Source organism: Takifugu rubripes, chromosome 2, assembly GCF_901000725.2.
Source record: "Takifugu rubripes chromosome 2, fTakRub1.2, whole genome shotgun sequence".
Lineage (NCBI taxonomy): Eukaryota > Metazoa > Chordata > Actinopteri > Tetraodontiformes > Tetraodontidae > Takifugu > Takifugu rubripes.
In genome coordinates this window covers 15,183,682-15,196,098 of record NC_042286.1, presented here as the reverse complement: position 1 = coordinate 15,196,098, position 12,417 = coordinate 15,183,682, and the positions used below count along the sequence as shown (strand labels likewise).

Below are 12,417 nucleotides of genomic sequence, written 5' to 3'. Positions count from 1 at the left end.
GTCTTCAGGTAGTTTTTTTTTAAAGTGATGTGGATGGAAGTGTGTTCTGTGGCTGAGGAGCGCCCTCTTGGCTCTGTCAAAGGAAAGGGAGCCTCCTTCTGCTCCAGTTAGGGTTACTGAAGGCTCTGGATGTTTGATTCCAATGAAGACAGCTGATACATTTGAGTTTTCTTTGGTCTGACTCCAGATCAGACATCATATTAGTTACATCATATTAGATTGTGATTTCTTGATTCTCCAATTTATTCAAGTGGGTTTGCTTTGCCAGAACCGTTGCAGTGGGACGACGTGGAGCTGATGGCTCAGTGGTCCGGATGCTCCTCGGCACCGCCGCCGCTCCGATGTCAACACAGTGACCTCGACAAGTACCGCTCCATATCTGGCATCTGCAATAACAGGTGGCTGAACAAACTCTTGATTGTGCAGTATGTCTGTGAAGGTTCTCGGTCATCCCGCTTGGGTAATTCTGGTAGTTGAACCACAGCAACTGGGCTGGAGCTCCTAAAGAGCCAGTGAGCTGACGGAGCCTCCTGGATGAGAGCGAATCAGCCAACGGTCCAGTTGCTGTGATACAGCACATTAGACGCTTTCCTTTGGAATATGTCCTTCATGGTATGGAGGAATGTCCCTCTGTCCTTCTGTCCTCCACGTCCAACCTTCCAAACAGCAGCATTTCTTTCATAAATGTATCTCTGATGGCCCCTCTAAAACTTGACTTCCTCAGAAGTTACTAATGTTCACAACACACTGATTTGTTCATGCTCTGGACCGGAGGATGTCCCCTCCAGCAGTAACTCCACGGTTGTCTTTGTCAGGGAAAATCCGCTCTGGGGGGCCGCCAGCATGCCCTTGGTCAGATGGCTTCCAGCGGAATATGAAGATGGACAGCGAGAACCCAAAGGCTGGAACAGGGGACGGCTCTACAATGGGGTCCCGCTTCCCTCGGTAGGCTACAAAAACCCCTATCAGGCTTGGAGGGGAAACTGATGATTACTGCAGTTATTACCTTTGTTGTTCCATTTCTTGTTACATCTATTGGTGCTATGGGATATCTGAGCTTCTTCTTGCCTTTTAAAATGGAAATGCTCTTGAAATAGATCATCACTGTGAAACAGGAGGAAGAGCGGGTGGGGTTTCCAATGAGCAGCTTCCTGTAGGCGTGTTGTTAAATGTCCCCAGGTCACAGAGGTCAGCAGGAGGATAGTGAGGAGCACCGAAGCAGCAGGCGTCGACATCTACTCTCACATGCTGGTGGAGTGGGGCCAGTTCATCGATCATGATATCAGCTTTACCCCTCAAAGCAGTGCCACCGACTGCCTGACGACCTGTACGAATATCCGCCTGTGCTTTCCCATTCAGGTACGTGCAAACATACGTGTTTGCTTTTCTTCATCTCTCATGTGTCCGTCCGTGTGCCCAGACTGGCGTGTCCCTGCTACATCAACAGCTGACAGGTTAAATGTTGTGTTGATTAGCGCTCCTATGCTAATGAGATAAGAGCTAGTGTTGGTTAAACCAATCGCCCTCCTCTCCTCAGACAGGCGATGCGCAGGGCTGCTTGCCTTTCTTCCGCTCCGTGGCTGCCTGCTCCCTCAGCCTCTGGCCGGACGTTGAGCAGGTTCTGCAGCGCCAGCAGATCAACACCGTCACCTCCTTCATGGACGCGTCGCAGATTTACGGCAGCACTGCAGAGGTGCAGCTCTCCCTCCGGGACCTTGCAGGCCTGAATGGGAAACTCGTCATCAACAGCAAGTTCAGGGATCCCAATGGAAGGGATTTCCTTCCGCCTGTTGGCAAACGTTCACGCTGCCGGCAGAGTCCAGAGGGGGAGCGCGTGGAGTGTTTCCATGCTGGAGACAGTCGGGCCAACGAGGGTTTGCACCTGGCTTCCCTCCACACGCTCTTTCACAGGGAGCACAACCGGATCGCAGCGGCATTGAAAGGCATGAATGATCACTGGAGCCCAGAGATGATCTACCAAGAGACGCGCAGGATCATCGCAGCTCTGCTTCAGGTACGTGAGCTTCAGTTAAGCTGCAGAAGAGCGCTGGCCACAAACAGGCACCAGTTAATCATCAGTCCGTTTAGGGTTCACGTTCCGAGGTTAAAGAAAGCAGCAGTCTGCTTTTACATTTTGATTTGGATTATTTTGAGATTACTTCGTTAGCATTACACGGTGGTTAGCAGTAAAGACCCACGTCCTGCAGGTCCTGCTGAGGTTGCCAGCGGTCCTGCCTACAACTTCTTGTACTTTACTCTTATTTACTGTAGAGAAAAGGAGCGGAGTGTTTCAGCCTCCGAGCAGAACCAGAGCTGAGGGTGATTGGCCGACTGAACAAACTCTGCTCTGGAATAGAGCTCCAACTTGTTAATTGTTTTAGCCGAATGGAGCTCAGGTTTTCAACAGTGGGTGGCTAACGTTAGCACGGTTTGCTAACGTGGTGGTCGTCCAGGCTACAGAAGAACTAGGCTGGTTCTCCATCAGCTCAAACAGGAAGTAGATGTGTTTGACACGAGGGAACCATCAGGAGGAGGTTTCTGCTGTCTCAGAGCTGCGTTGATGCAGCAGCTTCACCACCGTGTGGTGCTAAAGCAGGAAGAAAACATCTGTTTACTCTGGCACCTTCAGCACCAAAATACCCGAAACATAAAAGGGCATCTTCATCTTCTGAGAGGACCGACAGAACCCAGCGGGGGGGCAGCTTTGATATTATGGAATCAGAGGAGCCCCCCCCCCCATGTGGCCCGGCTCCCAGCCAGCCTCGCACTGTGGCGGGGGGTAAAAATCGTCTCCTGCCTGTCGGGCCGCTCTCGTGGTCAGATATTGGTTGTGTTTATCTGATAATCATCAGAATTATTGGATTTCTACATGCAGTAAACAGAAAAACATCAAAGTTCCTCAAGCTGTCTGACTAATTTGCCAGCTGATATTAATTATGCATCACAGTTCTTTGCACTTGGTGTTCCCTTAATTATCTCTAACTTTGAGTCCCTCATCTCACAGCTTTGAGCCTCCTCGGCTCCTCTGGGGCAGAAGGAGGAGATTTATTACCCCACAGAGGTGGCAGATGTATGATGAGTAGTGCAGCAGTGCTCCTGCTTTAATGCCACTCACAGGAGGGTGAAGGTTGCTGGAAACTGCCCCAGGAGGCTGGCTGTGCCACCGAGGGAGGCATCGGGAGCTCTTCTGCTCAGACCCTTCTGGGATGGAGGAGGACACAGGCAGCTACTGACGCAGGATTCCTTACAGAAGGGAAGAAACCTCAGCAGCCGTCGTGCTGATTGCAGCTACATCTCCATCAGGAAGTGAGGAAATCAGGGACTTCCAGGCATCGTCCGAATGAAGCCTGTTTGAACCACTGAGGGTCTGATAGCATCATTGATAGCATCAGAAACATTAGCTGAGGAACTCCAAACCACTCCAGGTCATAATAAGGTGGACACCAGTCTGCCCAGTTTAATTACCAAGGTTTCTGAATTTGCCTTTTGTAGCCAGTAAACAGGCGAGAAGCAGGTTGAGCAGGATTCAGCAGCTTCTGCTGCAGGCTGCTAGCATCATTAATGATACCGGCCGACGCCACCAGGCTTCATCAGCAGCACCAGGAGGGACAAGATTCCATCCCACCAGAGGGCTGCTTGGGATGAAGAATAAACCGGAATGTTTGTGAGGTAGAGAGCTAACGTGACTGTGGAATAGCAGCAGCTACTTCCTGGTGACTCAGGAGAAGCTTGAGTGTTTACATTTATAGGCTGTGTGTGTGTGTGTGTGTGTGTGTGTGTGTGTGTGTGTGTGTGTGTGTGTGTTTCAGCAGGACATACTGAAGATCTGTTGTTTTGGGCGATCTGTGCACTCACAGGTTTAATGTCAGAAAGATTCAGCCAATTTTGTGCCTTAGTTTGACTTCTCCATCAGCCTGGTCGCTGCTCCTCATGGGATGAGGGTCCTTCTCTTCCCAGAAAGCCTCCTAAGATAAACTACCGGCCATGTTAATCACATGTCTGCAGAATGTTGGTGCCAGCGACAGACAGAGGGAAACATGAAATCCTGAGACACATTTGGCTGACAGGTCGCAGCCTCCTGATTAATGTTGGACCGTTTGGTGACCTCTGTAGCTCAGCTGCAGCTCAGGAGTTGTGGAAGCCACCTTTGGGGAAATGTCAGATGAGCAGATGAGACCAAAGACATCTTAGACACAGAGCAAGTTAGGCCACAGGCTGACCAAGGACACCAGCACATCATCTCCTCCAACGCCATCTTCTCCTTCCTGTCCATCGTCTCTTCACACCAACTAACTTCCTGTCCTCTCTAATTACGTCCATACCTCCAGTCTTAGTTCCGCCTCTAGGGTTCCTGCCTCTAGGGCTCCTGTCTGTAGGGCTCCTGCCTGTAGGGTTCCTGCCTCTAGGGCTCCTGTCTGTAGGGCTCCTGCCTGTAGGGCTCCTGCCTGTAGGGCTCCTGCCTCTAGGGCTCCTGTCTGTAGGGCTCCTGCCTCTAGGGCTCCTGCCTCTAGGGCTCCTGCCTGTAGGGCTCCTGCCTCTAGGGCTCCTGCCTCTAGGGCTCCTGCCTCTAGGGCTCCTGCCTCTAGGGTTCCTGCCTCTAGGGCTCCTGCCTCTAGGGCTCCTGTCTGTAGGGCTCCTTCCTGTAGGGTTCCTGCCTCTAGGGCTCCTGCCTGTAGGGCTCCTGCCTCTAGGGCTCCTGCCTGTAGGGCTCCTGCCTCTAGGGCTCCTGCCTCTAGGGCTCCTGCCTGTAGGGCTCCTGCCTGTAGGGTTCCTGCCTCTAGGGCTCCTGCCTGTAGGGTTCCTGCCTCTAGGGCTCCTGCCTGTAGGGCTCCTGCCTCTAGGGCTCCTGCCTCTAGGGCTCCTGCCTGTAGGGCTCCTGCCTGTAGGGCTCCTGCCTGTAGGGCTCCTGTCTGTAGGGCTCCTGCCTGTAGGGCTCCTGTCTGTAGGGCTCCTGCCTGTAGGGCTCCTGTCTGTAGGGCTCCTGCCTGTAGGGCTCCTGCCTGTAGGGCTCCTGCCTCTAGGGCTCCTGCCTCTAGGGCTCCTGCCTGTAGGGCTCCTGTCTGTAGGGCTCCTGCCTGTAGGGCTCCTGTCTGTAGGGCTCCTGCCTCTAGGGCTCCTGTCTGTAGGGCTCCTGCCTCTAGGGCTCCTGCCTGTAGGGCTCCTTCCTCTAGGGCTCCTGCCTCTAGGGCTCCTGCCTCTAGGGCTCCTGCCTCTAGGGCTCCTGCCTCTAGGGCTCCTGCCTCTAGGGCTCCTTGCTCTAGGGCTCCTGCCTCTAGGGCTCCTGCCTGTAGGGCTCCTGCCTCTAGGGCTCCTGCCTGTAGGGCTCCTGTCTGTAGGGCTCCTGCCTGTAGGGCTCCTGCCTCTAGGGCTCCTGCCTCTAGGGCTCCTGCCTCTAGGGCTCCTGCCTGTAGGGCTCCTGCCTCTAGGGCTCCTGCCTGTAGGGCTCCTGCCTGTAGGGCTCCTGCCTCTAGGGCTCCTGCCTGTAGGGCTCCTGCCTCTAGGGCTCCTGCCTGTAGGGCTCCTGCCTCTAGGGCTCCTGCCTGTAGGGCTCCTGCCTCTAGGGCTCCTGCCTGTAGGGCTCCTGCCTCTAGGGCTCTTGCCTGTAGGGCTCTTGCCTCAGTTCCAACCTCAGTGTACTTCCACTCATATATGTCCCTCCTCTGGACATGTCCAAGCATCTCAGTCTGGCTGTAATGTTGGCTACGCCATCATGGTGGACCAGATCAGGGTTCTTCTTTAAAAAGGTTTCCGTCAAAGACCAAGGATGTGACCTTCAGTAACAAGTGTTTATTATCACATTATTGGTCTGCGTTCTTTGAGTTTATTATTCTTGTTATTATTATTAGCATTGAAACCATCATATGTATTGCTCCACCTACTGGTGACAGGAAGTTACATGCTTCGAGCCCCTAGTACCCTTTAAAAGAGCTTTTAAACTTTGTACGTAGGCTGGAACTGTTGAAAAATTCCATATTATGGGTTTGGCCACTAAAAGACAGACCTCCGAACTGTGCCACAGCCTGATCCCTGTTACTGTTGAACGTAGCATCAAACGTAGCATTCTTTTCCCAGTAGGTGAAATCCCATCTGGCAGCCAGTCGCTGTTCCACAGCCCTTAACGCTCACGTCAAGACACCCACTTTGCTTTAATGCTACGCCCACTAGAAATAAAGAAAGCTAGGCTACTCGTAGCCTCCTCGTTGACACTGAAGATGCCCAATAGAGCCTTGATGACGCCACCATAGCGCCCTCTCTGCTGTCTGCAAATGTGTCATTTTTACAGCATGAGGACGTGCACATAAGGACACGCTAAGGATCATTTTTGAGCCGCATCTTTAGTGGCGTACGACAATCATACCGTTTTTGGCTTGATTTATGCTGCTAAATGATGACTTCGGCTTCAACTGAAGGAAAGACGCGCTGAATTGCTGAAGATGCTGAATGAAAGGAGTGTGTGTAGGTGTGTGACCATTAAAACTGTCCTGGGAATGAGGTGGTGACCTATGACCTTATGAATAGCAATCTCAGCAGGAATGTCGCTAATGTTCTTCTACTGAAACTTAAACATCCTCCAAAGACAGGAAGTCTCCTTTTAACTGGGCTTATTTACCTTCAGCGTTTCATCTCGAATGCTTTCCCCCCCAGATTATAACCATGAGAGACTATGTTCCAAAAATTATTGGTGCAGAGTCTTGGGAGGATCACATGGGACCGTACTGCGGGTACGACCCATCGGTGAACCCGTCGGTGGCCAATGTGTTTTCCACGGCTGCGTTGAGGTTCGGCCACGGTACCATCTCCCCAAAGGTCAGCAGGCTAAACCAGAGCTTTCAAGAACATGAGCTCTTCCCCAGCCTGAACCTGCACAACAACTTCTTCGTTCCCTGGAGATTCACCCAAGAAGGTGAGGACAGTCGACGTGATCTAAAAGATCCAAAACACAGCTTAAAAAGCCCCAGAGGGACCGAAACATATCTCACTTCCTCATGTCGTGACCTCAAACATGAGAGTTTTTGTATTTTCAGCCTTCAAGTCTTCAGAATAACTAATGGCAGCTGTTGGTTTATTGGCAGGTTGTAAAAGGAGAGTTTTAGGATACTTAACTGGGAAATACTCCTTAAAATACTTCAATACTCCTTTGTCAGTTAGTGTTTTTCCACCTAGCGGTCAGGGTTAGGTTAGGGTCAGGGTTAGGTTAGGGTTAGGCTCAGGGTTAGGTTAGGGTGCTAACGTGACTGTGGAATAGCAGCAGCTACTTCCTGGTGACTCAGGAGAAGCTTGAGTGTTTACATTTATAGGCTGTGTGTGTGTGTGTGTGTGTGTGTGTGTGTGTGTGTGTTTCAGCAGGACATACTGAAGATCTGTTGTTTTGGGCGATCTGTGCACTCACAGGTTTAATGTCAGAAAGATTCAGCCAATTTTGTGCCTTAGTTTGACTTCTCCATCAGCCTGGTCGCTGCTCCTCATGGGATGAGGGTCCTTCTCTTCCCAGAAAGCCTCCTAAGATAAACTACCAGCCATGTTAATCACATGTCTGCAGAATGTTGGTGCCAGCGACAGACAGAGGGAAACATGAAATCCTGAGACACATTTGGCTGACAGGTCGCAGCCTCCTGATTAATGTTGGACCGTTTGGTGACCTCTGTAGCTCAGCTGCAGCTCAGGAGTTGTGGAAGCCACCTTTGGGGAAATGTCAGATGAGCAGATGAGACCAAAGACATCTTAGACACAGAGCAAGTTAGGCCACAGGCTGACCAAGGACACCAGCACATCATCTCCTCCAACGCCATCTTCTCCTTCCTGTCCATCGTCTCTTCACACCAACTAACTTCCTGTCCTCTCTAATTACGTCCATACCTCCAGTCTTAGTTCCGCCTCTAGGGTTCCTGCCTCTAGGGCTCCTGTCTGTAGGGCTCCTTCCTGTAGGGTTCCTGCCTCTAGGGCTCCTGCCTGTAGGGCTCCTGCCTCTAGGGCTCCTGCCTGTAGGGCTCCTGCCTGTAGGGCTCCTGCCTGTAGGGTTCCTGCCTCTAGGGCTCCTGCCTGTAGGGCTCCTGCCTCTAGGGCTCCTGCCTCTAGGGCTCCTGCCTGTAGGGCTCCTGCCTCTAGGGCTCCTGTCTGTAGGGCTCCTGCCTGTAGGGCTCCTGCCTCTAGGGCTCCTGCCTGGAGGGTTCCTGCCTCTAGGGCTCCTGTCTGTAGGGCTCCTGCCTGTAGGGCTCCTGCCTCTAGGGCTCCTGTCTATAGGGCTCCTGCCTCTAGGGCTCCTGCCTCTAGGGCTCCTGCCTGTAGGGCTCCTGCCTGTAGGGCTCCTGCCTCTAGGGCTCCTGCCTGTAGGGTTCCTGCCTCTAGGGCTCCTGCCTGTAGGGTTCCTGCCTGTAGGGCTCCTGCCTCTAGGGCTCCTGCCTGTAGGGTTCCTGCCTCTAGGGCTCCTGCCTGTAGGGCTCCTGCCTCTAGGGCTCCTGCCTCTAGGGCTCCTGCCTGTAGGGCTCCTGCCTCTAGGGCTCCTGTCTGTAGGGCTCCTGCCTGTAGGGCTCCTGCCTCTAGGGCTCCTGCCTGGAGGGTTCCTGCCTCTAGGGCTCCTGTCTGTAGGGCTCCTGCCTGTAGGGCTCCTGCCTCTAGGGCTCCTGCCTCTAGGGCTCCTGCCTCTAGGGCTCCTGCCTCTAGGGCTCCTGCCTGTAGGGCTCCTGCCTGTAGGGCTCCTGCCTCTAGGGCTCCTGCCTGTAGGGTTCCTGCCTCTAGGGCTCCTGCCTGTAGGGTTCCTGCCTGTAGGGCTCCTGCCTCTAGGGCTCCTGCCTGTAGGGTTCCTGCCTCTAGGGCTCCTGTCTGTAGGGCTCCTTCCTGTAGGGTTCCTGCCTCTAGGGCTCCTGCCTGTAGGGCTCCTTCCTCTAGGGCTCCTGCCTCTAGGGCTCCTGTCTGTAGGGCTCCTGCCTCTAGGGCTCCTTCCTCTAGGGCTCCTGCCTCTAGGGCTCCTTGCTCTAGGGCTCCTGCCTCTAGGGCTCCTGCCTGTAGGGTTCCTGCCTGTAGGGCTCCTGCCTCTAGGGCTCCTGCCTGTAGGGTTCCTGCCTCTAGGGCTCCTGTCTGTAGGGCTCCTTCCTGTAGGGCTCCTGCCTGTAGGGCTCCTGCCTGTAGGGCTCCTGCCTCTAGGGCTCCTGCCTGTAGGGTTCCTAGGTAGGTTAGGGTTAGGCTCAGGGTTAGGTTAGGGTCAGGGTTAGGTTAGGGTCAGGGTTATGTTAGGTTAGGGTCAGGGTTAGGTTAGGGTCAGGGTTAGGTTAGGGTCAGGGTTAGGTCAGGGTTAGGTTAGGTTAGGGTCAGGTTAGGTTAGGGTCAGGGTTAGGTTAGGGTTAGGTTAGGGTCAGGGTTAGGTTAGGGTCAGGGTTAGGTTAGGGTCAGGGTTAGGTTAGGGTCAGGGTTAGGTTAGGGTTAGGTTAGGGTTAGGGTCAGGGTTAGGTCAGGGTTAGGTTAGGGTTAGGTTAGGGTCAGGGTTAGGTTAGGGTTAGGTTAGGTTAGGTTACGGTTAGGTTAGGGTTAGGTTAGGGTCAGGGTTAGGTTAGGTTAGGTTAGGTTAGGTTAGGTTAGGGTCAGGGTTAGGTTAGGGTTAGGGTTAGGGTTAGGGTCCAAGAGCCCAATGTTAAAGAATAACCAGCCAACTGGACTGACCCGTCTAGAACAGACCATGAGCTGTAGCGTAGACCCACCAATCCCTTCCTGGATTCATAGGGTTAGGGTCAGGGTTAGGTTAGGGTCAGGGTTAGGGTTAGGGTTTTCAAGCGGACTGAAACACGGAGCCGTCATCGCTGCGACACAGAACCGAATCAGGAACGACTTCTTCTGGCTCATACGCTGCTCTGTGTCCGCAGGGGGAGTCGACCCGCTCGTCAGAGGTGCGATCGGCACGCCGGCGGACACTCGCAACACACACATGTTTTTGTCAGATGAGGTGACGGACCGGCTGATCGTTCTCAACGTTCCGCGGCTCATGGATCTGGCTGCCCTGAACCTCCAGAGAGGACGAGATCACGCTCTGCCAGGTTTGTGAAGGAGGCTGGACCGCACTGGCGTCGGCGTTATCCCGACGCCGCTGCAGGCTTTGGTCTTTAGTGGGAACAGGTGAGGAGAGACAACAGCCTAATGGCGTCTCCTCCACCATCTCTGCTGAGCTGCCAGGGAAATAATCATGTGATGCAGAGCAGCACTGCACTGTCCTCACATCCCTGCTACTACTGCTAATGCTGCTAATGGTGCTAATGCTGCTAATGCTGCTACTGCTGCTAATGCTGCTAATGCTGCTGCTAATGCTAATGCTGCTAATGCTAATGCTGCTAATGCTGCTACTGCACCTTGGAAGACCCACAACAGCCTCAGCTAATATGTGACCAATTGTTCATGTCCGTGAGGCAGACCGAGTCCAGCAGCAACCCTGCCAGGGATTGATGATACTGGTTGGTAGTTCACTGATTGGTAGTTCACTGATTGGTAGTTCACTGATTGGTAGTTCACTGATTGATAAGACAACGTGCTCCTCGGTGCTTTCCTTGCACATCTACTGTGAAATTAGTTGTGTAACTCTCACAAACCAGCTGAATGTGCCGAACTGTTTATTTTAGTAACGATAATTAGCCACACTAATAGCTCCATTTTGAAAGGTGAGGCTATCTTTAACAAACAGACTGGGGAACTCATTCATCCCCCGAGCCATCAGACTGTTCAGCTCCTCACTGGGGGGGAGGAGGGCCAACAGGAGAACTGGAATAACACTGCAATAACATAATACTGGGACATCCATTCATTCAGTTCATTCATTCATTCAGTTCATTTATTTACATTTCTATAGTTTTATATTTTATATTTATATTCTATTTTTAATTTATTCTATTTTATTTCTTATTTTACTCTATTTTTATTATCTTTAATAGGTTTTTATGGTGTGTAATGGTGGTGGGTAATTTTGTACAGTGCTGTATGTTTTTTTGGAGATGCTAATTTCCCTAATGGACCCCCCCTAAAGGGATCAATAAAGTACTCTGATTCTGATTCTGATCTCTCCTCAAAGATCAACGCACTCCTTATTTTAGCGTGAATGAGCCCTTTCATCTTGACGTCAGGGTCTCATTTTCCTGTTGTGTTATTTGCCAGGGTACAACGCCTGGAGACAATTCTGCGGACTGAAGCGCATCCAAACGCTAAGTGATTTGAAAGCGGTTGTTGGAAACTGCAGGGTTGCCAGGAAGATCTGGAACATGTACAAACATCCCGACAACATCGACGTTTGGCTTGGAGGGCTGTTTGAAAAGTTCCTGCCGGGCGCCAGGGTGGGGCCGCTGTTCTCCTGCCTGATCGGACGGCAGATGAAGGCCATCCGCGATGGCGACCGGTAAGACTGGAGCTTCCGCTACATGTAGGAGGAAGCTCCAGGAGGTTGATGCGATGCTGTTTCCTCAGGTTCTGGTGGGAGGCTGAAGGCGTCTTCACCAGACTCCAGAAGGCTGCGCTTTTAAACGGCTCTCTGTCTCGAATCATCTGCGACAACACCGACATCAAGCAGCTGCTCCCCGATTCCTTCCTCTTTAGACAATATCCCTCTGGGTACACCTCGTGTGACCAGCTTCCATCAGTCAATCTGGAAGCTTGGAGAGAGGAGGAAAGCCAAGGTGGACTTGAGGAATACCAGCGTGGCCGTTTTGATGATTCATGACAAATAACTCATTTGTTGAATTCCAGAGCTAAAATGCTGCGGCAGGCCTGGGACGGTGGAGAACGGGGATTTTATTTTGTCTTCTACCTCTGGCAAACTGGCCGCTCACTACTCCTGTTACCATGGTTTCCAGTTGAGGGGTGCAGCTGCCATAGTTTGCGAGGGAACGCGATGGAGTGATCCACCCCCCCGCTGTGAACGTAAGTAAGGACACTTTGGCTCCAGATGTCTTCAGGAAGTCTGACGGGCTGAGCTGCCAGCCTGAGAAGCATCTGGGAGCTTCCTCAAACATTCATCAGCGTCTGCAGGAACTAACGAACAATCCAAATGTTCCACAGGGGCTCCTTCCTCTCCAGACTGTGGACCGTCTGCAGGTCAGTCACAGCTCACGTTCCTGGTGCCAAAATCAGCATCTCCACAAGCTTCAGGCTCATTTTGGACATGAGCCTCATGATTGATCCGGTCTTTGTTAGGTCACATTTTGATCAGGAAGTGAGATACACACATGAGGATGATCAGGCTCATTTTGTCACATTTTTAACCCTAACCCCTAATCCTAACCCTCTAACCCTAACCCTAACCCTCTAACCCTAACCCTAACCCTCTAACCCTAACCCTCTAACCCTAACCCCTAATCCTAACCCTAACCCTAACCCTAACCCTCTAACCCTAACCCTCTAACCCTAACCCCTAATCCTAACTCTAACCCCAACCCCCTAACCCTCTAA

At 52.3% G+C, this 12,417-nt stretch overlaps 1 protein-coding gene across 5 annotated transcripts in view; it reads left to right on the top strand.

The window, feature by feature from the left end:
- LOC101079869 (thyroid peroxidase-like) overlaps window positions 1-12,417 on the top strand; it is a 35,443-nt gene that overhangs the window by 13,476 nt on the left and 9,550 nt on the right. For all 5 annotated transcript variants that reach the window (XM_029831893.1, XM_029831878.1, XM_029831886.1 and 2 more), the window contains exons 7-16: window positions 269-398; window positions 816-945; window positions 1,180-1,359; window positions 1,538-2,014; window positions 6,646-6,904; window positions 9,855-10,025; window positions 11,131-11,368; window positions 11,437-11,645; window positions 11,716-11,889; window positions 12,028-12,063. In XM_029831893.1, coding sequence (XP_029687753.1) covers window positions 269-398; window positions 816-945; window positions 1,180-1,359; window positions 1,538-2,014; window positions 6,646-6,904; window positions 9,855-10,025; window positions 11,131-11,368; window positions 11,437-11,645; window positions 11,716-11,889; window positions 12,028-12,063 — 2,004 coding nt within the window. The remainder of the gene's footprint in view (window positions 1-268; window positions 399-815; window positions 946-1,179; window positions 1,360-1,537; window positions 2,015-6,645; window positions 6,905-9,854; window positions 10,026-11,130; window positions 11,369-11,436; window positions 11,646-11,715; window positions 11,890-12,027; window positions 12,064-12,417) is intronic.